Consider the following 26,728-nt stretch of genomic DNA (forward strand, 5'->3'; position numbering starts at 1 on the left):
GAACTTGCATAATTTTTGTGCTTATAGATCCTTCCCATAATTTGGAAACCATGCAGTCTAAGCATTATGTTGCTCTTACAGCACAGTGAATAAAGGGCTTGCAACCAGTAATTTGCTATTTTAATGCATTCAGGTAATTGTTTGGTGTACTATTTTAATGCATTCAGGTAATTGTTTGGTGTACTGTTTTAATGCATTCAGGTAATTGTTTGGTGTACTGTTTTAATGCATTCAGGTAATTGTTTGGTGTACTATTTTAATGCATTCATGTAATTGTTTGGTGTACTGTTTTAATGCATTCAGGTAATTGTTTGGTGTACTATTTTAATGCATTCAGGTAATTGTTTGGTGTACTGTTTTAATGCATTCAGGTAATTGTTTGGTGTACTATTTTAATGCATTCAGGTAATTGTTTTGTGTACTGTTTTAATGCATTCAGGTAATTGTTTGGTGTACTGTTTTAATGCATTCAGGTAATTGTTTGGTGTACTATTTTAATGCATTCAGGTAATTGTTTGGTGTACTATTTTAATGCATTCAGGTAATTGTTTGGTGTACTATTTTAATGCATTCAGGTAATTGTTTGGTGTACTGTTTTAATGCATTCAGGTAATTGTTTGGTGTACTGTTTTAATGCATTCAGGTAATTGTTTGGTGTACTGTTTTAATGCATTCAGGTAATTGTTTTGTGTGCTGTTTTAATGCATTCAGGTAATTGTTTGGTGTACTATTTTAATGCATTCAGGTAATTGTTTGGTGTACTATTTTAATGCATTCAGGTAATTGTTTGGTGTACTGTTTTAATGCATTCAGGTAATTGGTAGTTTACTAAATTACATGAATATCAGAATCACAAGTCCTTGAAACCTTAAAACTTGGGACATGATGGAATGTGGATGCATGAACAGTGGTTTCAGAATTTTAATTCATCTGCTCATGCTATTTCATTTAAATGAGAAAAGTTCAAATTTAAGCAAATGGGACACTGCCACTGAATCTCTTATTTCAAACTTATATTCAACAGTAGAAATAATATTTGTTGTTAGTGTACATGTGTACCACCTTAAATATTTTTACCTGACACTTTTGGGAGAAAATCTGGGATAGTATAATACTGCTCATCTGTGCATTTTTCCATAATGTCACACAGTTCCACCTCTTGACAAATCAAGATTTTAAACCCAGGGATCTGATTTGGGCTGGTCATTAGATGTGTGCAATGTTTTCAGGCTTGTGATCAGTTCACAAGGTGTAAAACTGAAGAGGTGGAGATGTTGTTTTAGGAAGTGAAGCCATACTAAGCTGTGAAATGCACTGTTATCTTTGGAGAGAGAGTTTTTATGCTACTCACTTACTTATAGTAAAACCTGTCTTAAAGGACACCTGTGCAAGGGCACTTGCAAAATAAGAAAACTTTCAGGAAATCCTAAAAATCCTCATGTATTTGTCCTGTTTAGTAAGGGCACCTTTATGTTGCAAATAGAGAACACTTATTTTCGCGTGGAATATTTCTGTTTTAACTGCATATAGAAGAAATTTTCACAAGATTATAAAAGTATGAATTGTCTGTCACACAGATGAATTTATTTTTTGGACCTGTTCACATCATTCCATAAACTGAATTGAAGACTTTAAGTTCACTACAGATATCAGATCATGCAGTGTATCCCCTAGGGGTGCAAGGCTGAGAGTCAAAAATCTCCTTAGTGTCAAAACTGGGGGTCAGGCTGAGTATAAAACAAACTTTGGTATCAAAACTGGGGGTCAAATAAAAAATTTGGGGGTCTCTGAAGCGCAAATGAAGGTAAAGGGAAACACTGATCCTTGTATTGACAGGTTTTACTGTTCATTGATGTATAGCTTCTATAAAACCAAAACTTAAACCATTTTAGAAATTAGAGAATGACCTTGGAATACATTTATTTTGAGAAAAATAATAACTATACATGGAGTCGTTTCTCTGTGACTTGAGCTCAGGAGATTAGTTGTTTTGCATTAGGTGATGATTTCTTTTTAAATTTTGTTTAGGGTACGTCACCATACACTGAATGAGACCATGAAGGAGTTGTGCACTAGAGTGCCTGGCTATGATGGTTTCACAAAGGAAACGAAGGTGAGAATACGTTTCACTAATGGAGCTGAAAATTGCAGCTCCATACTTTACAATCGGTCACTTGAATAGACGGCACAATGTCAGTGGCTTACTTGGACTGTTTGTTGAGCCTGTTCTTGTCTGTGACCTTGGACCTTATCTTTTTTTTCTTCTAGAAATGGGTCAAAATTTACATTAAAAAAATTTATTTATCTCGCATAGGATATCATTTTAATATGAGCTTCCATGAAGAACCTTTGAACTGTGGCACCCACATTTTATTCAGCAATTTCGTTAGCCATACACAAACATTTATTGTCATGGAAAAGTTTTGAAACGAATCTTCTTAGTAGCATTAACTAGACCCTGCATCTTTTAATTCAGATTTAGGTGAAGTTATTTTTGATTCCTTTTGTTACACCCCCACCAGAATAATAACAAATGACTATATGTAAAAGACAGTCAAATCTTTTTTAAGATGAGGTTTCAACATAAATATTTTTCAAGATAGAGTACAATATACTAGGTAGAAGTATGGCTACCTGTGTGGAGGTTTCCTTGGTTTTCATTGGAGAGGTTGATCAGCCATTTTAAAGTTATTAGGTATCTAATTAAAAAAAAAAAAATTTGTGATTGGTTGATCCACAGTAGTCCATTGGAGTCTTTTAGACTGTATTGCTCTTGGTCAGTAGTCCTTAGGCTGAGTCTTCTACCAACCTATAAAACTGAAACTTACTCCATCCCAATATTTTGTCTATGGTGGGATTAATCTCCTCACAAACATGATTGGTCCGTGTCCCTTCGAACAGAGTAGTCAAGATCCTGCCCCACTTGGAGATGCTGAGATCAGAGACCACATCAGCTTGTTTGTTTTTTTCTTTGGGGGGGGGGGTTACCTTGTGCGTTGCAATAGACTTGGTTCCTCTTGGCAGATTGTACTTGTGCCCTCTCCAGTTTCTCCTTTTAGCAAACTGGAAACCGTGCTGAGACCCACTGAATGCTGAGATTTCTCCAGATGCTGATTTCACCATCATATGATTTGGGATGGGTCTGTTTCTGACGAGAATCTCCATGCATTCCCTCAAACCCGACTCCTATCACTTTGCGGATGCATTAAATTCAGGGTGCAGTGCTTATCTGGAGCTGAAATTAACTGATCCTTCAGGGTTCGTGTTCTGAGATGAATCTACCGACCACAGTAACAATTTTGAAACAATAGCCTTTAGAGGTGCATCAACAAAATAAGAGTTCGCCGTGTAACTATCATCTCAGACAAAACATCAATGGTAGAGAACCTCAAGAGACAAGAGACACATATGCCCTTTCTGCTGGGTGCCTCAGAAAAGATTACCCTCTGAGCTAGCCACATTCCTAATGATTCTGCTAGGGTGAGCAATTGCTTGCATAGGGCAAAATATTACGAATTTGAGAACTTGCAGAGTACTGATGTGTGAGAACTCCCACAATATAGTTTAAAGCCATGTATTTAAAAATGTACACTGTACAGTATACAATCCTTATTTATCTCTTCACCCTTAAAATCCTTGTAGCAACACAAGTCATGTCAGTAGAGGCATCATAATGCTGTCACCACGTCTTTTCTGAGGTAGGCAGCTGTTGACACATCTGAGTTCTTTGGCTTGACATGAATGGTTGTTAAACTAAATTTGATTGGCACAATCCTCCCTGGAGCAAGCATTCTTTTCTTGTTTTGAACCTTGCATCTAGCTAGTTTTACAAATGCATGTTTGCAGTGCTACCTCAGAAATACCAAATGGTGGATTCCCTGCAAGATTCTGCTTCAGAGAACCATTTCATCAGCAAATACTGGCTGATGAGTGATGAAAGGTTTTTAAAGTTATGAAGCATATAAGATTAATTATAAGTTAAAATGGTCATACCAGTAAGTGATTTTGAACCCAGAAATGGTGTTCAAGACAAGTCCAATATATATGCTGGATGGACAAAATCAACATGCCACTCAATCCCCCTTTCAATGGTAGTTTGAATTTAAATGTTATAAAATGCAGATAACAAGCCTAAAATGCAGACAATTTGAAAGTAGAATGCAATTTTTAGTATTTAAACAATTGAACTCTGAGGGATCTTGTGCTACTGAATTATATAAGGGTTAAGATAAGCTGAATAAATAAGAAATCAAAAATCTGAAATTAGGAAGTGATGATATTTTTTTGATCAAAATACCTCTGTCTGAACAAGCAGACTATGGCACTGATGGAATTAAAATCCCAGTACAGCATTATTGAAGAAATACCAAATCTCGCATAGTAGTCAGTGATTCAAGAAAGTGTAACTGATGTTAGTGAAATAAATATTATTTTGGAACAGAAGTTTCCAAAAGACACTATGTGAGAGCTGTGGAAAATTACACATAATTGCTGTAAATAAGAATTTCACAACTTGCTCCAGCTGGCTCAGCTAGCTGGTGATATGCCCCTTCAAACACAGGATGCAGAAGGGGGTTCTCAGCACAAGGCAATAAGCAATAATAATATACAGGTAAGAAACACAAACCTGAGAAACAAGAAACAGGTTAATGCTTATAAAACTAGAGGCAGCCTCCTCTGTGGCCCCAGTAATATGGATCAATGATTTCATCCAGCAGGTGGACCATCCCAGAACATTACTCCAGAGGAGATACCTGTAGGAAATGTGTCAGACCTAGCGGTCCTTCTGTGAGCATAGTGTATGATTTTCTTCTCTCTCCTTTTGAAGAGAAACAATGCAAGTCCAGTGTCTTGCTTGCTAATGCATTTCTTGCGGTCTGTAGATTAAAAAGCTATATGAACTATTTAGTGAAGCTTTCAGAACCTTATGCTCAAGATGCTATTTTGTTTTTGTTCCCCATAGCACCTGTATCAAATCCATAGAGCCAAACTGTATGAGGTTCAATGGAAGTTTTAGCAAAATCCAGCTTCCATTGGTTGCTATGCTCTCAATTGAGATACCCTGTCACAGTTGTATTGCCCTGGGTGTGATCCACTTAATGTCCAGTTAAAACTTATGCTTTTATTTAGCAGTTTCTAAAGAAGACAGAAGGATAGGAAATTTGTTTTATTCCCCATTTTTGATTCAGCTGATCTTTCTCCTTCAGTCGTTCAGGGTAGATTGCTTTTCCTGTCTGGGGAACTAATCAATCCCTTTCTGAAAAGGACCTTTCATTCATGAAATAAAGCTCACAAGGTTCAAGCTATTGCTTCCTCATGGGCATATCTAAGTCATTAGTGTCTGGACGATAAGATGAAAGCCACTTTTCCATGATATCACAACACCTCCTCTTTTTACCTTTGCTTGTATGCTCACCAAAGCGAAGATATATTTTAATTTGGTCCAATTTGCCGTAGCTCAAAAGTGACCCATGTGGAGTCCATCTGGCAGTAGTCTTCTGTTCTACAGGCCAGTTGTAGGATCATCATCCTCCCATCAAACAGACAATTTCAGCCGTACAGTAGCAACAGGTTTTGTATTACTGATATTAAAATGTAATTGGGAGGGGTAAAACTAATTTCAGTGATGTAATACTTAACTGTTACTATTGCCAGATTCCCTCCTCATATCTGGCACTGATGTCCCACTAGTTTACGCTGCATCCTTAAAGAATTATGGGCAGTGTTTATGGGCAAGGTGTCAGGGGGGCTTTGACTAGATGTGATCTTGTGTTCTACAATCTTCTAGCTCATTCTAATGGGAGGACGAATTTTTGTCATATGGGTTGGGGGTATTTTCCACATGGAAAAATACATGCTATGCAATAAAAACAGGAAAGTATTACATCATTAAACTTAGATTTACCCTCCACCCTTCCCCCAAAATACAGATGCATATTCAACAAGTACAGTCATAACTGCCATAACAGCTAGTTTTATTAGCAGTTAACTGGTCTTAGCAGCCATTCTCATTTCCTCCCAAGAAATATCCACTTTAAAAGTCATGTATTAAAGATTCACTCACTTTCCCTGGTCAACAGCTAAGTGTTTTCTAACCAAACAGTGGTTTCTTATTTATTAAGGCGCTCACTCCAACCATTTTAACTGTACAAATAAATTATTTGTTTTCCAAAGAAAGGCATTTGTTAGGTAAAGACATGGCATGTAAATTAATGTGTAAGCACGCTTAAGCTTGCTTATATTCTCTTTTCTCGAGTAAGACAGTGCAACTTTTAATTGGTTAATCTCTTCTTTTTTATTTTAAGAAGTTGAGTAAACCTCAGTATTGCTTCCAAATTTTTTGGGTTAAATATACAGAGTTTGGGGTTAGGTGGCAGGGAATGTTCAGATTAGATTAACTGAGAATTTTTACATTTTACCCAGAATTTACATTAGTTTATCAAATTAGATCTGTTCAAAAATTTGTATTTCAAGATTATGGTCGGCTCTTCCTGCAATAGCTCAGTTGGTAGTATCAGACTTGTAATCCATTGGTTGCAAGTTTGATACCTGCCCAGGTCAGCTTGGGTGGGTTGCTTCTCAGTGTGTCCTTGGGTGAAAAAGTACTTAACTTCCATTTCCTCAGCACGATGAACCAAAAAATGTGCTGAAAGTACTGTTGAAATCCAGCTCCAGCCAATATTCATATTGTTTATATGGAACATTCAGCTTTCAAACATAGCCATAGCTGCCAAGTGTCCCATTTATTTCTCCGTATTTGTCTCATATCTTGTCCCTGAATGCAGCTGAATGTTTTTCTTTTTAAAAATCCATTTTTTAATTTTAAAAAATTAAATAAAAAATTTCCTTGCAATTTTCTGTTTATAACAGGCAGCAGTTCCGTTCTGGGAGTAAATGTATCGCATGGATATTGGGATATCGAGTTCTAAAATATGATTGGTTCATTAAAAATCGAGGCTACAATGGCAGTCTTTTAGCTACCATATTTAAGTGCGCAAACAGTTGTCGCAATTGCTGTATATCATATTTTTTGTATTCACCTTCTAATCGTGTCGAAAAGGAAAGCAGAAGATTCAGAATGTTCTCAGCAAAGAAAAGAAAACACAACTGGAAGGATAACTGTACCATTCTGTTTAGATTTGTCAAACCATCTAGTAAAGAAGAAAACCTTGCGTTTTGCAAATTGTGTAATTTTGTTTTCACTATTGGGCATGGAGGTACCAATGACATAAAACAGTACGAAAAAGCTAATAAATATCAGCTTGATGCTTCATCATCAACACCTCAGTCCGAACTTGCAACATTTATAAATGCCACAGAGAACCTTGATGTAATTCAATCAAAGTTCAGTTTACTTGATTTCTTTTAAAAATGCAACTTCCTCAGTTACTAGTGTTGCTGGCAATTTATTCACAAACTTTTTTTACATGGCAAAATTGCAAATTATTACTCATGTGCTAGAAGGAAAACAGTTCAGTTTAAAAAAATCGCATAGAATTCAGATCATCAATGAAAGATGGTACATTGGAATTGATACTGATTGGAAAAAACAAGGTGCAGAAAAAGCTCCTATAAACAGCCTATGTCGGAGTGTGTCTTTCTGAATAGGCACCCAAATTTAACAGGATGCCCATTCGGTAGGTGCAAGAGTGCAACACATGCATCTATGACATTAAATAATTAAGTTACTTTACTGATGGTTGTAAATGTTGTAAATAGTTACATATGCATTAAAGTTTTAAAAATTAGTAATTGATCTGAAAATCAATTTTTTTCATAATGTTACAAAGTCTTTGCTCTTAAAATAAGTAACATAAAAAAGTGAAGACAACAAGCGTTGAAAAATTTAACAAATACTTTATTTCCCTAGACTACAAATTACAGAATTAAGAAAAAAAAACTTACAGTATTGTAAATTAAATCAAATTGTAATCCAAGAATTAAAACATAAGTCTTATTAATGAAAAATGAAAAGTTCTAAGTGAATCACAGTTAAAATCCCGATGAAAATCCAAAATGGAAGGTGATGATGTATGCAGTAGTCAGCGTTGTACTGATGTGTCAAGTCTCTTGTTGTATCACAGAAAATGTTCCAGTTTTTGAATTCTGTACAAATTCCAGTAAATGTATTTCCCAAGAATTATCAAAGCACTTTAGTATTTCCAAGGAAAACAATCACTTGAAATTCAATAATTTGAAGAAAATAACAATTCAGCCCCAAACTGGACACAACATAAAACAACTTGATGTGTCAAGTGTTAAGGCATGACTGATAGAATTCTTCTCATAACATCAGTTATAAGACTAAATAAAATGCAAAACAGATTCTCAGATGGGGGTCAAGAGTTCATCCTTCTGGAAAAAATAGAAGTTTGGTTTCGAACTAACATGTGGCCTTGGCTCACCTTGATAATTCTTACTCTGAGAAAGAATTTTTTTAAATCAAAAAAATTGTTTACCAATACTGTCACTGATTTTAAGGTCTCCAACTAGATACATTGTTTCTGTTATTAGCTATTTACATCAGTGAAATAAATATTTAAAAAATCAACCAATTCAAACAGAACTGAACTTAATTCTGAAAAAAAAAATCAAGTCCAGTAAACAATATTGCATTACAATAACATATAATGGAACACTTTTTTTTTTTTTAAAATCTAACAAACAAACAAGTAAAATATACATAACACATAAGCAGTCAGTATTTTACTCGGGGGTTGGTAACAATACACAGTTCATTTCTGATGGATAAGTGGATTTTGTTAATAATAATAAAAATAATAATCATGGTATTTGTTGAAGAACAAATTTTTGAAAGGCAAAACCTGTATAAAGGCCAGTTTGGTCTTCTTCCATAGGTGGCTGCTTAAGAATGTTTTTGGTTGGGGGATGTTTTTTTGTTGTTTTTTTAAAACTTTTTATCTCCTATAGGTGATTCAAATGCAGAGGATAATCGGCTACGAGTGTTTCCTGGAGAACACGGTCCTGTACCTGTGTCATGAGTTAGGCATCAATCCTCGTCAACTTAACCTTGGTACCCATCTCATCACTGACAAAATCAAGGACTACAGGATGCCAGGTAGAGAGGCCTTGGATATGCCTTGTTTAAGTTGAAATATTTTCATTATAAATGTATTGTATAACCATCGTAATGCAACTGTAGGGGTTGGGCAGCAAGTTCTCCAACGTATTACAACACTTTCAGTGGAATAATATATGAGGTGGGGGTGGATGCTAATAATAATAATAAAAAAAGACTTTATTTTACCAATGAGAACTAATCCAGTTTGAGGTCCTCTATTATGTACTTATGTGATGGTGACTAATACACCCACCCACAACAAAATACATAGTACATTAACCCCTGGCACCGTGTTTGTGTGTCTGGAGGTAGTAGCCTACTGCTGAGCTCTGTAATGTTAAGGTCATGTATGATATACTAAAGTGGGTGATATTATAGAAGGGTAAACAAATGTAGCTCTACAGTGATACCAAAAAGCTGGACATTCTAGTTGCACTACAAAAATACAGAGGGAAAAACCTAAAAAATTTTAACCCAATTTTTTTCCACCCAAACTTCTCCCGTGGTCAGAATTTGATTTTGTGTCAGAATTTTAGACTTTTTGACCTCAGATCTAAAGCAGATGGGTCTGAACTGCACACAGACAGGTGAACCTTTGCAAAAAGTAGGATAAGATGGGCATTTGGAATGAAGAGGGGTCTCGATACAAAAATGATGGGTCTGTTAAGCTGTAAAAAACAAAGAACTGCAACTTTTAACCTTCTGCTCATGTGTGAGCAAAATAGCCAATGAAAAATGATGTTTCTAACACAACTAGGCAAAATAGCCAATGAAAAATGATGTTTCTAACACAACTAGGCATTGTTTAACTGGAAATCTCTTGGAAGTCAGTGTATTAGGATGTATTCGGAAATAGCCCCAAAATGAGTTTTGGGTTAAAACAACAAAAAACCGCCAGGGGTTAATGAGTTAACAACTGTTTATATATATGTTATATTGCTGTAGAAATGAAAATGAGGTGGGTTGTTTAACTTGTACTTTAATATATACATCATATTTTCATTTTTTTCATGATTTCATTCATTTAATACATCTTTTATGAAAGGATAAATAATTGATGCTGATTTAATATCATGTGGAATGTTATTTCAAACAGGCACGTACAGCATGGAAGCTGTTTTTCCATAGCGCCTTTTCTGCTTTGAGTACTTTGAAATCGTAAAATTTTAAATATCTTAGATTTGGGGGATCAGTAGATTATCTTTGGTGGAAATGATGCTAAGGTAAAAGGGGATCAGTTTTATAGATGCCTCATGCATCATTTTGGCCTTTCTGAAGAATATTCTTTCATGCATTGGTAATACATTTTAGCATTGGATTTTTGAACATTGTCTGTTTGCTGATAAAGAATTATTTTTTACATGCCCGTTCCTGGAGCCTGGAAAGTTTTCTCAAATTTGTAGTAGATGCCCCCCCCCCCCCCATTATAGTTGTTGTTGAATGTAAGTTTTATATTTTTGTAAAAGTCTGTGCTGTATTGAAATGAAGGCCTTAATTTCCTTTTGGAGCCAGAGATAATTAAGAGTTCCTATAATTTGTATGATGAACTTGTAACGTCTTTCTATGACAAATTCAAGACAGAAGACTGGGCTGTGCTCAACACGTTTCATTCACTCTCCTGTCACCACTGTTCCACTCTTCTTAACTTCTTTTGACAAGCGCTTACAACAGTAAGAAGGGAAATAACTCGTACAACCTTACTGTGAACTAGACTAATACATGTACATATGCATTACGTTACATAACTCATGGCATTTTAATTACTATTAGTTATGGTTCACAAATATCACACATTATCAGTCACTCAAATATCACACATTAATAATCAGTCACTCAAATATCACACATTAATAATCAGTCACTCAAATATCACACATTAATAATCAGTCACTCAAATATCACACATTAATAATCAGTCACTCAAATATCACACATTAATTATCAGTCACTCAAATATCACACATTAATAATCAGTCACTCAAATATCACACATTAATTATCAGTCACTCAAATATCACACATTAATTATCAGTCACTCAAATATCACACATTAATAATCAGTCACTCAAATATCACACATTAATTATCAGTCACTCAAATATCACACATTAATAATCAGTCACTCAAATATCACACATTAATAATCAGTCACTCAAATATCACATTAATAATCAGTCACTCAAATATCACACATTAATAATCAGTCACTCAAATATCACATATTAATTATCAGTCACTCAAATATCACACATTAATTGTCAAATATCACACATTATCAGTCACTCAAATATCACACATTAATTATCAGTCACTCAAATATCACACATTATCAGTCACTCAAATATCACACATTAATTATCAGTCACTCAAATATCACACATTAATTGTCAAATATCACACATTATCAGTCACTCAAATATCACACATTAATTATCAGTCACTCAAATATCACACATTAATTATCAGTCACTCAAATATCACACATTAATTGTCAAATATCACACATTATCAGTCACTCAAATATCACACATTAATTATCAGTCACTCAAATTCACTTAAGGATGGACCAGGTTCTTTCTTTTCAGGAAGGTTATTTAGGTCAAAATAATACATGATCTCCAGGATATTTATAATTTAAAATATGGAATTTTTATAAATCGGATCAGTATCTTAGATAATGATAGATCTGCAGTGAGAGGTGGTAAAAGATCCTAAAGACAATGTGGGCATTGAGTCTCTAATTTTATACAATGTACACAATTTATGGCATTTTTGTCTTTCATATAATTTTGACCAACCAGTCTCCCAATACAAGTTTTCAGCTATGGTATTTATGTTTGTATGCATGTATTAGAATTTTATGATACCTCAGTACAACAGTAGCTGTATGATGCCAGCTGAAGATAACATTTAATAAAATGTCAAAGTAAATTCCACAGAAACTTAAGATTAACATGAAATCTTAAAAATGAATGTAAAAGATGAAGGTAGCATATATAAAATTCATTTAAAAAATGTATGTTATAAGTGCCTGTATCAGATTCTAGCAGATTCTAATTGTTAGTGGTGACACCAGAACATTAATCCCAGCATTTGGATATTTGATTCCAGAGTCTGTCAACAGGTTCAGTGCTGTTGTTTATCTTCCCATGGCCAGCTGAGCCTGGGTAAAGCACAAGTGTTAATTTAATTAAGATCCCTTATCTCTAATCCTTACTAAAACAAGAGCAGAGTGGTAGAGCAGGCAGTTTTTAGTTGGGCTTGGTACTGTAAGCTACACTGGTTTTCTAGTTTATGTGAAGATTTTAGATTAATTAAGTTGAAGGACCCTTACTTGGTGTTTGTGTGTCCTTTGAACCCGCATGTAACGATGTACTTTTGGTGATTAATAACAGTTTGACCTGGATGGTTTTCTAATCTTTCTGAGTTTTCTTGAGTACATTTGTACCTGAAGACAACTGTATACTCAGAAATTACAAGTATATTTTTCTACATTACTTCTGGGGTAATTTGAATTGTAATGCCCTAGTGGTCCTATCAGATTGACACAGAATTAGATCATGTGTTATGTGATGTCCATTTTTTAGTCACTACTAAGAACTACACTCATGGTTATGATGTGTAAAGTTAACTGTTTTGTTATGAAAGACTAGATTTGGAAGTTGAAACTAAGAAACTGAGCATAACATCTGTTTTTCTTTTGATAGTAAACTTGTCTAACCATTGATTATGCCAGGCCTTTGGAATTTCAAGTGTACATAGTCAATTGTATCCGTATTTTTGGACATATATACCAAAGAGGCATCATCTGCTAATAAGACAAAGTAAATGAACAGCAGTATCATTTTTACAGGGTTCACACACTACTGGGAAATGGAGAAACATTGGGAGGAAAATAGTTTGTTTCCATTTGGGAAAACCATTGAATTTTGCAAATATTGATAAAGTTGGGGGAAAACCAGGAACTTTCAGCTGAAATTTTGATGTATAAGGTATAGTCCGAAAATAGACCAGATTAAGTTATTGATGTCTTCAAAGGAAAATAATATACCTGTTTTTGGACTCAATGAAACAAAATTAAATGCTAACCACAATGATAATCTATTTCACAGTCAAGGCTACAATAAACCATTATGCAAGGACAGAGAGACAGTGCGGGGGGGGTCTTGTTGTATACGTTAGGGAAGATGTAAATGCAGAAAGGTGACCTGACTTGGAGTTGCATCAAATTGAGAGTTTTGGATGGAAATTTCTCAAAATAATGCAAAATCATTCTTAGTTGGTTTCATTTATAAGCCACCTTCCACCAAAGCAATTTTGAATGACAACTTTTTGAAACAAATGGAAATATTCTTGCACACGAGAAAGAAACATATATACTCGGTGATGTAAATAAAGACCTACTCAGTACTCAAATTAGGAACCACTGGATGGAATTTATTGAATCATTAGGCCTAGTCTAGCTGGTAAATAAGCCCACAAGGGTAACAGAAAAATCAAGCACCCATATTGATCACATTTATACCAACCTACCAGACAGTGTGGATTAAACATACTTAAAAAAATGCTTTAGTGAACTTGTTACCAAGAAAGCTACAGGACTTGATCAGATTGGTCCACTACTCATGAAAACTAATGCCACAGCTATTTCTGATAGCATAACATTCATAAACAATTTAAGTATTGCAACCTCATCTGTCCCAAAAATATGAAAAGCTGCAAAAGTAATGCCTATTTAAAAAAATCTGGTTCTAAGGATGATGCTGATAACTACTGGCCGAGGCTAATCAATCGGCCATACTAAGTATACTGCAGTTTGAAAAGTTAGGAAACTGGCAAGTTTTAAAAAGTTAAGAAACTGACAAGTTAGGCTTTAGTGCTCAGAAATCAGTCTACATAGATGTAAAGCCAGAATATATCATATTAACTTCACTTGTATCAGGCTTTTATGCCAAGAAGTCTAATTAAGTAATTGAAAGCATTTCCTCCAAATTGGTTTGTGAAAGCTTGCAAGTAAAATATAGTAACTGAAATGTGCTTTAGGTTAGCCCCCTCATCCAATTATTTTAGTGATTGTTTTTATTATTATTATTGTTATTATTATTATTATTTTCAAAGCTACCAGTTATTCCTATGTTCAGGACTGTCCAGGGAGAGACATTGTATTTATATGGTATTCTGTCCTTCATAGATTTCATTCCTATTCAGTAAAGAGGAGTGGGGTGAAATATGCACAATCTTTGTTTATGTCCAAAAATCGTGGGTATCTGCAATTACATTGATTGACTTTGTATGATAAGTACCTGCTATCTAACTTCTTATGTATGGATTTACAGTCTTACAATATGAGCATATAAATTATTATCATTCATTATTATCAGAATTTTTTTCCATTTTCTTATTTTTTTTTTACATATAAGATTAAAAGTACCTGCTTTATATGATAACAAATTCTTTTTTGTTTTGATTTACTTACATCATCTGCTGCCATGATGTTTGACAAAATTGAACTTGTGTGCAGACTTGGATCAATTTTAAAAAGTAATAATGGAACACATTATCATTAATGTAATTTTTGTCTTCTTCTTATATAGACTTTATAGTCGGCTCACAGGAGGAAGTTCCAGAGAATTTGAAGCCATCGCCACAGAGGGTATGGAGTCTGCAATGTTCTTATTATATGTCATTGTCATACACTTTTACTATTTTTCTTTTGGGTATATTTAGGCAAAAATAATTTTTGTTTTCTTGTGTATTGAAAATTACAGATATTTAATGAAAACAAGCCCCACATACAAAAAAGTAAATAATGTAATAATAATTGTTATGGTCTGCTAATTAAATTGTATGGAAAATTGCATGTTATGAATTGATTCAATTGTATGGAAAATTGCATGTTATGAATTAATTAAATTGTATGGAAAATTGCATGTTATGAATTGATTCAATTGTATGGAAAATTGCATGTTATAAATTGATGGTCTGCTAATTAAATTGTATGGAAAATTGCATGTTATGAATTGACTAAATTGTATGGAAAATTGCATGTTATGAATTAATTAATTTGTATGGAAAATTGCATGTGATGAATTGGTGGTCTGCTAATTAAATTGTATGGAAAGTTACATGTTATGAATTAATTAAATTGTATGGAAAATTGCATCTTGTAAATTGATGGTCTGCTGATGAAATTGTATGGAAAATTGCATGTTATAAATTGGTGGTCTGCTAATTAAATTGTTTGGAAACTTGCATGTTATGAATTAATTAAATTGCATGGATAATTGCATCTTATAAATTGATGGTCTGCTAATTAAATTGTATGGAAACTTGCATGCTATGAGTTAATTAATTTGTATGGAAAATTGCATGTGATGAATTGGTGGTCTGCTGATTAAATTGTATGGAAACTTGCATGTTATGAATTAATTAAATTGTATGGAAAATTGCATCTTATAAATTGATGGTCTGCTGATGAAATTGTATGGAAAATTGCATGTTATGAATTAATTAAATTGCATGGAAAATTGCATGTTATGAATTAATTAAATTGTATGGAAAATTGCATGTTATAAATTGATAGTCTGCTGATTAAATTGTATGCATGTTATGAATTAATTAAATTGCATGGAAAATTGCATGTTATGAATTAATTAAATTGTATGGAAAATTGCATGGTATGAATTGATTAAATTGTACAGAAAATTGCATGTTATGAATTAATTTAATTGTATGGAAAATTGCATGTTATGAATTAATTAAATTGTATGGAAAATTGCATGTTTTGAATTGATGGTCTGCTAATTAAATTGCTTGTTATGAATTGATGGTCTGCTAATTAAATTGTATGGAAAATTGCATATTATGAATTGATGGTCTGCTAATTAAATTGTATGGAAAATTGCTGACAATGTTGAGTTGAGAAGTGTGTGACAAAAAAAGCAGAGATTGATGTCTATAAATTCACCCCCTAAAATATCTGAAAGCAGTAATTAGTGATTTCTAAAAAGAATAAATCATACTCCACATGTATACATGGTGGAAAAGCTCAGTTAATTAGATAATTACTCCCATGATTGTGATAGAACATAAAATTATGCGTGAAGATCAATTAACTGTTGTGGGAATATTATATTGTGTATAAATTGGAAATAATAGAAACCCTTTGATTAAGATGTCTGACCATGGCCTGAAGACTGTTAGTAGAATGAATTACACATTTGAGACTGCTACAGTTTCCATTGTGTATTGCAGAAAATGGACAAATACTAAAGCTTTCTTTAATTTTCACTTCTTGCATCTAATTTGACACCCATTGTAGTTGAATATAAGAAAAATTAAAATTTAAATATACATTAGTCTTTCAATATTTATTTCAAAATTAATTGCATAAAATCTTGTCTAAATCAATTTTTATTTTCAAGTCCTCGTCAGATGCATGCTACATTGACCTGAACCGCAGAGAAAAGATCTCCTCACCAACTGTGGATTCTACGACAGGTAACACCTATGCTGCAGCTACTCTTAAACACATGATGTCATTTGTCCCCAGTTGCTACAGTCAGAGTACAGAATGCTCCCAGGACAGCATGGTTCCTACCCAGAGTTTCATACCTATCAGCAGACCCCTAAGAGTTGACCTCCATGACTCCCAAGAAGAGGTGGATGAAGTGATTGACTTCTTACATGGTACAGATTGGGTTGCAGCATAAGATGTTGATACACCTCTTTTGTTTTTGGAACCTCGCATTAGATAACCTTGTGTGTAAAAAAAAATTAGTTTTAGTTTATTTTATATATAAATTAAGCATTGTATTGCCAGTTTTATATAGATAAGTCAATTGTATTGATAAAACATTGTTGCACCTACTTGAATGTATCGTAGTCAACATTTTTTGTCAACATAGCCTCCAGAATTAAGAAACCCATTGTAAACTCAGACCACAATGAACTAATTTAGATAATATTGGAAAACATCTGATTCATCTTGCCAACTCTGTCCTAACTACTTGAAAACCGTATTGATAATCTTCTGATATCGAATTATATTCATGAAAATCAGTCAGGCTTCAGAGAAAACTACACCTGTCAGACAGCCTAGGTTTCAATTAGATACATAGATTACAGCCTTAAACCAAGGAAAATTTAAGAGGGTACTAAGTTTTAATAGTTATTTGGAGTTTATATATATTGAAAGAACTGAACATGTTCATCTTTTCAGGGTTATAAACATTTTAAAACCAAACATATTAATACTTTAATCTTGGAGAGAACTGCAATATACCTGAATTTTTATTATGATACATCCTCTTACCACAGGTGAGATAGAGTCCTTTTTTAACCCAACCATCAATGAAGAGTCAGCTAAGCCAGCTTTTATGGTAAGTCACTAGGCTGTGTAAGGATTTCCTCTTATAGTTAATAATACAAACTCTTTAAAACTTTAAACATTGAAAATTATCGGGAAAAAGAAATTTTCTGTTCCTGCAAAATCTGAACTTCCAATATTTCTAATGATTAGAATTCCAAGCATTAATATTTATGCTTACAATTTTAAATTGTATGATGTAAAACCAGAATTTTTTTTATCATAATTATAAACATTTTTAGGATGGGTCTAATATATCAAATGTGGCTCGATTGGTGCAGGGAAAGGATTGAAGTTGACATGGGTAGGATGTACTACACTTTATTTTGTACAGTAGTCCCCCTCTTGAATGGCCCCCCTGACCAACGGCCACCCGCTCCTTACGGCCGGAATCCGTTGGCACTGACGAGTTTGTATTCAAAAGTACCCCTCACGAAAGGCCACCCGGCTAACGTGACCAGTGGCCAGCATATTAGTGCAATAATATAAAATTTACCCCTCACACGCGGCCACATTTTATATTAATATGCATCCAGAATCAGTATTTTATTCATAACGTGTGTTAAGTAGTCTGATTTCTGTTTCCCGATGTCAGGTTTTCGTTTCTGTACCACTGTGGTTAATGGTTAATATATCATTTACGCCTCACCAGAAGCCACATTTATTCCATAAAGCCGAGAAAGACTCAAATTTTATTCCATACAAAAGGGTAAGTACATGTAAACCAATTAGCCATACTGCTGTGTTATTATGAGATATCCAGTTTAATCATTGATAATTGTTAAGATTACAATTATTGAACTGTAGTAACAGTTGAGAAGTGGCAGTATCGATGTACATACACAAGTAAGCAGGAAAATAGTTTGATAGCTTTTATGGCTTCCCTTAGTAAGATGTTGAGCTTGTTCACCTTTAATAATTAGTAATCAAGATCACAACTCGTAATGACCGCGAGGTCAAGTCTGTGTGATGTTAATTAATGGTACATATCAAAGCCATTTTGGCTTCTCTCGCTTCATGTAAAGAAATGTATAAAAACAATAGGGTATCAGACTGTGACTAACGAATCATGTGACACAATTACTTCATTTAAAAACACATGGCAATTTGTTTAAATGCAGAACAATTGTTTTATCAGTCTTGTAGTTGGCAACATTGAAATAATTTACTGCTAAAAAAGTTCTACATGTCATCGAGGAAAAATTCTCAATTTAGAAGAGAAAGTAAAAGTAATTCAACTGACCGAAAAGGGGGAGATTTCGAGGATCCTTGCAGAAGAATTTTATGTTGGAAAGACTCGGATAAACAATATTGTGAAAGATATGGAAACAATTCTGCGGAAATGGAAATGTGGAATGGACGGAGAAACGAAGATTGTTAGAGCCAGGATATGTTTGTATCCTGATTTGAATGACAAGGTTTTTTAATGGTTTTGCACTGCGCATGCTAAGAAAATTCCACTCACCGGTCGAATGATCCAAGAAAAGGCAACAATTTTATCAGTTGAAATGGGATATGACAACTTTACCGCAGGTAATGGTTAGTTGCACAGATTTCAAGTCCAACACAATATTAAGTGTTCTATCCTTAGTGGCGAATCGGCTGATAATATTGAAGTTGTCGAAGATTGGAACAAAAGACTGAACGATATATGCAATGGATATGACAGCAAGGATATTTTTAATTGTGACGAGACTGGTTTGTTTCTTAGACTGTTACCAACAAAGTTGCTCATACAAAAAGGGGACTCATATAAATGTGGGAAAAAAGCAAAGGAGAGATTTACAGTTTTGCTCTGTGCCAGATGTTCTGGTGAGAAACTGAAGCCATTGGTTATTGGAAAAGCGCAAAATCCAAGGTGCTTTAAGGGATATAGCCGAACACATTTGAGAGTTACATATGAGGCAAACAGAAAAGCATGGATGACAGGACAGATATTTGAGTCCTGATCAAGAAACTTATTCAGCAGATGAAAGTGCAGAACAGAAAGATCCTGCTTTTTCTCGACAACTGTGCTTCACACCCAAAACTGGATTTGTCAAATGTCAAGGTTTCATACTTTCCTCCAAATACAACTTCAAAACTTCAGCCCCTGGATGCAGGGATAATCAAAACTGTCATATGCATCCAGTATTTGCAATATTTCAAAAAAAGAAAATCTGAGGAACTCTTGCATACATTGGTTGAAAAAGATGTAATTCCAAAATTTTTAGAATTATTAGGATTATAAAAGATGGGTAAAGATCACATCTGTTGCTTGAAAACACAGACTCACCCAAACGACAGTGTTACTAAAGAAAGTCCTGTTTGGTTCAAAACATCAATAAAAACTGTTAACACATTAACCCCTGGACGTTTTTGCCATATTTGCCTGAAAATTGAGTAGGAAACACATTTTGAAAGCTATTTCTGAATAGACTCAAAAACACCAAATCCCCAGTCATCATTCAGTAACATACTGCCTAGTTATATTTGAAACATCGTTTTTCATTGGCTCTTAGACTCATGCATGAGCAGACAGGTAAAAGTTGGTTTTATTGTTTGGTTTTTTTTTTTGCTAAACGGAGCCATTATTTTCGTATGGAGACCACTCTTTATTCCAAATGCCCATCTTATCCTACTTTTTGCAAAGGCTCATCTGTCTGCTTGCAGTTGATACCAGTTTGCCTTCGATCTGAGACCAAAAAGTCTAAAATCCGGACACAAAATGGGATTCCGACCACAGGCGAATTTTGCGTTAAAAAAAAGTCGGGTCCAAAAAATGAGGTTTTTCTATCTGTATTTTGTAGTGCAACTAGATATTCCAGATTATTTGGTATCATTGTAGAGCTACATTTGTCTACCTTTCTATAATACCATCCACGTTAGTGTATCATGCATGACCATGACTCTACAGAGCTCGGCAGCAGGCTACTACCTCCTGCCCCGTAAAGTCGTCGCTAGGGGTTAAAGTGTTAATTGAGGGAGTTACCAAGCAAAATCATACATACACAGAGGAAGGGGTAGAAAACAGTAAAGAAAAGAAGGGGGGGGGATGGCTGCCTTTTTTGCATATGTAGCAAATGGATGGCTCCAATATTGATGGAGAAATGAAAATCCCAAATATCTGTTCTTAATTCATGAGTCCTGCTACATTAAGCAATTTATTTGTTTTATTTTGAGATTTTTTTGTTGTTAAAATATTTTATTTGTGAATTACCAGAAGCATATTTTTATTTATTTTAGAAAATCTACTTTTATAATGCTTGATTGTTCAAAACATTTATATGATGTTGATGCAAGAATCTGTGGTAAATTAATTACAAACAAAATTACTCAGATAGGACTGTCTATGAAGAATTTTGAAGGGCCAACATTATTTTTACAAGGTTTGCTGTGTTTTTCTATAACTTTGTTATAATGTTATCAAATTGATTTTTTAATATATTTATCCATAAAATAGCAGTTGGGAGGTCAGTGAACAATTATATGTGATGCTTTATGTTTTTATTTTTTTTTTTCTCCATTTGTAAATTTTAACAGTGTTGCAAATCCTCCAGTGCATGGTCCATAGGGGACCTTGAAAACCTTGAAAAACCTTGAACAATTAATTGTTCCCTCAAGTCCTTGAAAACACCTTGAAAATTCAAAACATTATCTGGGTACCTTGAAAAGCCATGATTTTCTTGAAACCAAAAGGAATTAATAAAATCATTCTCATTTTACAGAATTCATAAAAAGAAATGGGGAAAAAACAATCTTGTGCTAAGTTTGCGCCAGAACAGATATTTTTCCACAACTGGCCACTGCGCAGTTGTACATTTTGAACTTCCAATTGTATGAAGTCTGAATGTGGCAGTGATTTAAATTTGAATCGTTCGCTTTGACATGGCTGGATACCAATTCCTACTTCGGTGGTTAGATGAAGAAAAATATAAAGGCTTATAAGATCTTCCTTGGAGAGCTTTGCAACATGCAAATTATGCCTGAAGGATATTGATTTGCATGCAATGGGAGAGAGTGCTCCACGGTCACATGCAGCTGGAAAAAAAAAACGAGCTCTTGTAATGGCGCTTACTACAGACCAAAGAAGGAGCCTTCAGCATGAAATCATTTTTGATGAAAGAGGAATTCAGTGAACACAGAGATTCAAGTTCTAAAATAAAACTATATAGTCTTAATTATGAAATTAGTTTAATCCAGTTCTGTTTTGGGATTGAGTGGAAATTGGGCAGACAATAATTGCAATGAACATGATAAAATCGAAAAATATAGAATACAGCTTAGAGAAATAATATATCTAATATTAAATAATTTATGATATCCATATGCTGTTTTTAAATAAGCATTAATAAAAAAAAAATCTTTACTTTTTTGTTTTTGTTTATGAGGATGAGCGAAGAAGAAAGAAAGGTACTGTAAAAGACATTAAGACAATGACAGCTGCTGCTGCTGACTATGCATTGAAAGCAAAGATCCATAGAAAATTTCCTTTATCATGATATTGAAATAATTTGAGGAAAAGTGAAAAGGACAAAATCGCTGAACTTGGAGCTCTTGTAAAACAGCTTGATGACAAGCTACAAAAACTGAAGAATTCACTCTGAAATATTTTGGACTTTGCAAATAGTGTAGTGTAAACAGAGCAAAATTAACATTGTTCAGTGACTACATTATTCTAATGCCCAGATGTAGGATGTTTAATATTAATGGGAAAGATGTCAATGATCATACTATTGACTTCATGTTTTATTTTATTTTTTAAATAAATTCGCAAGAAATATTCCTTGTATGGAGTAATAGTAAGTATTAACCTGTGTTTACACACAGTTTCATTTATGTATCCTTTAAAAAATGTGTATCCTTTAAAAAATAATGTAATAATGCACCTTGAAAACACGATTTTATACTTTGAAAATTTTGAATGAAATATGCTACTAACCCTGGCAATGTGCAAGACCTTGTTTCTTGCGGGTTTTTTTTTATTATTGCCCCTGCTGTATATGTGGCAGGATCATAGAGTGTTACACATATCTGTCCATTATAAATTTCATTTACTCTCAATAAATTTTGAATGATTCACTGGATTAATTCCAAATTTGGTATGAGGCTATGCATAAGTGATAAAAGTTATATTGTCACCATTTTTCAATCAAATTTAATGGAGTTTTAGCCCCTGTTACATGCATCAGAATTTAATTTCACTCTAGCTCTTGAATTCCAAGCAAACTTGGTATGAGGGTTTTCTTTATTCTCACATTACCTAGGTAAAGTTTGATTTCCACAATTTAAAAAAACTATTAATGGAATGATGACAATGTTAGACGTGGAACATACTGTTATCCTTGTCCATCTATTCATCCATTTGTCATTCATACATTGATCAAGTTTTGCAGATTGGCTATTACAAGGAATGCAGTTGGGCATCTTATTTCATGAACACATTTCTAGTTACCTTTTTTCTTCTTCTCAGCATGATGATTTAGCACCCACATCTACCATTGATGAGAACTCCAGCTTCAATGGCTTTGATCTGTCCAGCCCAGATCGATCTGTAGGAAAAGTTTTTCTGCAAAGTCCCAAAAATATGGTAATATATTTATTTTATCAAAACAGGATTTGGGAGGAAGGGGAGCATTCCAAGTCATTACATTACAATATATATGAGACTCTTGAAATAATATTTTTGGTCATCATAATTCTGTACCTTGTAGAAATACAGGAAAATATAATCCTGTCAGTGACTCATTTTTACCTTATTTTTTCTGTTTGGAGCAGCATAATGTGACCAACACAAGAGTCTTTGTCAGTTGTTAAGATGTCATTGGTTATGTCAGCTCCAAGTTATTATTTCTCTTAAATTACGTAGACTGCACATGATACTTATCAGTAAGAATTTGTTTTTTGCTGGCTGTAATTTGAAAAGGAAGTGACAACATTTTCCTTGAAAAGAATGATTTGCAGTAAGGATTACTTAAGATGTTGACAAATTCTAGCATCAGCAGACTTGCAAACCCTTACACTTCGACCTCAAGTCTTACCAAAATGACCTTTACATTATTGGCATGTAGAATTAAAAGCAAAAATTACCAATAATATTGTAGTCAAATCCAGATAATGGCTTGTCTGTGTTTAAGCCAGAGCCAGGTTTCATATTAGATTCATTGAAGTTGGTCATGGAACCAGACTAACTTTACAAGGGTACCTGTGACCCTGTAAACTGCCCATATCCTTCATGACAAACATAATCAAGCTGTTGCTTATTAAATTTCTTAAAATGTCATCCAACAAACAAAAAATGTTGAAGGCAAAAGGAACAATAAGCCTATTGAAAAGTTTAAACAACCAGCACATAAGTATAAAAAGGAATAATTGGATTCTTCTTGTGGGGAAAAAGCAGGAAAGGCAACTATTATGTTGATTGGATTTCTTCTCGTGTTGATTTGAGCCTGTCGTGCGGACGAGACAATTGATGTCACCACATGAAATTAGAAAAAAGAAACTATATGTCAGATTGAGAAATCTAGCAAGAAGTCGTGAAACTAAATGGAGTTTGGAGCTGTAGTCTCTGAAACTTTGGTATTACATAGCTTATTATTCCAGGATGGAATTTTCCTTGTCCATGTAATAAGGATTTATCCTTCTGAAGGATGAACCTCCATACAGAATACAGGAAGAATCCAGAACACAGCACAGACTCAGTCTGCAGTCAAGATCTCAGGAGCGTGCACCTATAGTCCACCTCTTTTCTTGGACACCATTTGCAAGATTGTAAATGTTGCTTTATGAAATATGTGCCTTTGCTAACATTAGATCTTGCACCAAGGCTACTAATATTTGTGTCTGTATTTTTCAGAGTTTATTACCTTCAGACCTTAATTTTACATTCTTTTCTCTGTGTGTGGAGGTTTAAAACCTTTGCTGGCAGGTTTGGAGGTGATTACAATCCAGTTTAGTCACATCCTTGGCAGGGCTGTAGGTCAGTCCTAAGTTAAAAATACCTGAACTCCAATTTATGTTAATCCCTACCATCTGTAGAGTATGTAATTGGTATATCCAATAAAGTTCTCTATCTTTTCTAAAAAAAATAGTGCTCTGGATCATATTAAATGATTTCTGCTATCTGATATTTAGCACAATCTCTGTTGTGGTCATATAAATTAAAATGCTTAGACATGAGTGAATGTATATGATTATGGATATCCCGCAAGTGTTGTTTTTATTCTCACACTTGGAATTCCCTTTTTTGGTCTCACCTACATTATAGTGCAGGTGAGTAAATAGATGACATTATGTGTGGTACAATTTCCAAGAACTAAGGAATTCGGGACAATTCGTGAATCTAGGGAGTAGATTGATTTCTAATCCTCTAGCACTTATCTCTTTAGGCCACACTCTTGGAGGTAGTCCGCCACCTTTTTCAATTTCACAAATTTGGGAAGTGCTTTTCTTGCTTGATAGAGCGGAATTGATTGGGAAGGTAGTGGCCGACGTTTCACTTCTAGGCATTCTGTGCCAGGTTCTTCCAGTTTTATCATTTTGTTTGAAATCTCATTTCTATTGACAACTGTATGTGTGTGCGACTGCTCTGGTAGCCTAGTGGTTAGAGCGTCTGTCTCGGAGGCAGGAGGTCATGGGTTTGAACCCCGGCTGAATCATACCAAAGACTTACAAAAATGGTACTAACAGCTGCCTCGCTTGGCATTCAGCATTAAGAGGTTAGTGTTAGGATTGGTCGGCCAGGTGTCAGGATAATGTGACTAGGTGGAACATCACACCATATGTCTGTGGCATGATACCCCAGTGCTAGACATCACTATAAATTGCCACACTGCAGACATCATAGCAACATGACTGAAAAATTGTTAAAGCTACGTTAAAAATCCTGATCACACACACACACACAACTGTATGTGTAGAAGAAATGGATAAGAGTACTGATGCAGTCTTGTATAGACTCCCAAGGCTCTCAGTAGTTTTGGGGTTAGATTCCCACACATTAAGTATGATATATGGCCTTCACATTCAGTCAGTCAGATTCCTCTTCCTATTGGGCAGTTCTATCGAAAAATCTAAAGTTTTCTAAAGGTTCAGCCATTAGTTTGAATTTTCTTATTGCCTGTCTTAGAAAGGTATTTTGAGCTGCAGAGATGTGTGTGTTGCACACTTATATTAAAATAGAACTTCTTGTGTTTCTTGTATTTAACTAACTCCTCCTACAAACCTTTGCGTGATGCTTCCATTCAGAATCTTATCCACAAGACATTTTTCTTTTTCTCATTAACATTCACAAGATGATGGAGTGAGCTTCATGTCCTGTCTGTTGAACAGGGATGTCCAAGGTTCCTTTGCCAGTTACAAATTGGTATCTCTCCATTGCTAACCAGCATTTTTCTTTGCCAAATACCAGCTAGGTAGGATCACTCCCTCAAAGATCTCAAAATCAGTTTTTGTATGTGCTGGGGATGATCAATCTTTTATGCCAAGTTAGGGCATTAAGATTCATTCTAAATAGAAAGGGTAGGAGACTTCATTTCCTCCCCAAAGGGCTCTGGGGACATTTCAGTATGATATATGGACTGTCAAAAAAAATCAAGAGAGATTTTACTCCCTTGCTGACAGGGATCTTTCGTTCATGAGGATTAAAGCCCATTAACAGACCTGCTAATTCTTTTGATTTTGCTGCAAGTCTTACGGAAATAACCCTTAAAACACTGACTTGTAGAATAAAACCACAAATTACAAAGATACGATTGTTTGCAGTAAAATCCAGATACTGGTTTGTCAGCATTTGATTCAGATCCTTGTTTCATATTAGGTTCATTGGAGTTGGTCAGGAAACCAGACTAACGTTACATTAGTACCTCAGATGTTTTAAACTGCACATACTTTGTGAATCAACTTGTCTGCATTATCAAACTGTTCCTTATTTTTTAAAAATGACATCTAACAGGCAATAAAATTTCAGGTCAAAATGGACAATTAACCTCTTTTAAAAAATTTAAGGAAAAAAAGGAATATTCAGATTCTTGTGGGGACAAGCAAGAAGGGCAAGAGTTACATTTAGTGAGCATCATGTGTGGATTGGAGTATGTCTTGTGTGAATTGTTTTTAAAAGGGTTTTGTCAAGTTGAGAGATAGCACAAAGTCATTGAGCTTCATAGGTTTGGAACTGCAGTTTGGGAAACTGGACTCAAGGTAATAAATGTCCAAGTATACTTTACACACTTTTTAGTTGAACACATGCTTAACGTCACTGCATCAGTTTTTAATCACACTTCTGGGCTTTTTAGATGCAT

At 34.4% G+C, this 26,728-nt stretch overlaps 1 protein-coding gene across 1 annotated transcript in view; it reads left to right on the top strand.

Annotated features, from left to right (window-relative positions):
* Positions 1-26,728, top strand: part of LOC149808476 (uncharacterized) — a 90,469-nt gene that overhangs the window by 42,057 nt on the left and 21,684 nt on the right. Inside the window, exons 4-9 of the mRNA XM_089977937.1 lie at positions 2,029-2,113; positions 8,932-9,079; positions 14,677-14,735; positions 16,507-16,771; positions 17,402-17,463; positions 22,903-23,019. Coding sequence (XP_089834063.1) covers positions 2,029-2,113; positions 8,932-9,079; positions 14,677-14,735; positions 16,507-16,771; positions 17,402-17,463; positions 22,903-23,019 — 736 coding nt within the window. The remainder of the gene's footprint in view (positions 1-2,028; positions 2,114-8,931; positions 9,080-14,676; positions 14,736-16,506; positions 16,772-17,401; positions 17,464-22,902; positions 23,020-26,728) is intronic.

Source organism: Sinohyriopsis cumingii, chromosome 1, assembly GCF_028554795.1.
Source record: "Sinohyriopsis cumingii isolate HCF-2022 chromosome 1, ASM2855479v2, whole genome shotgun sequence".
NCBI classification, from domain to species: domain Eukaryota; kingdom Metazoa; phylum Mollusca; class Bivalvia; order Unionida; family Unionidae; genus Sinohyriopsis; species Sinohyriopsis cumingii.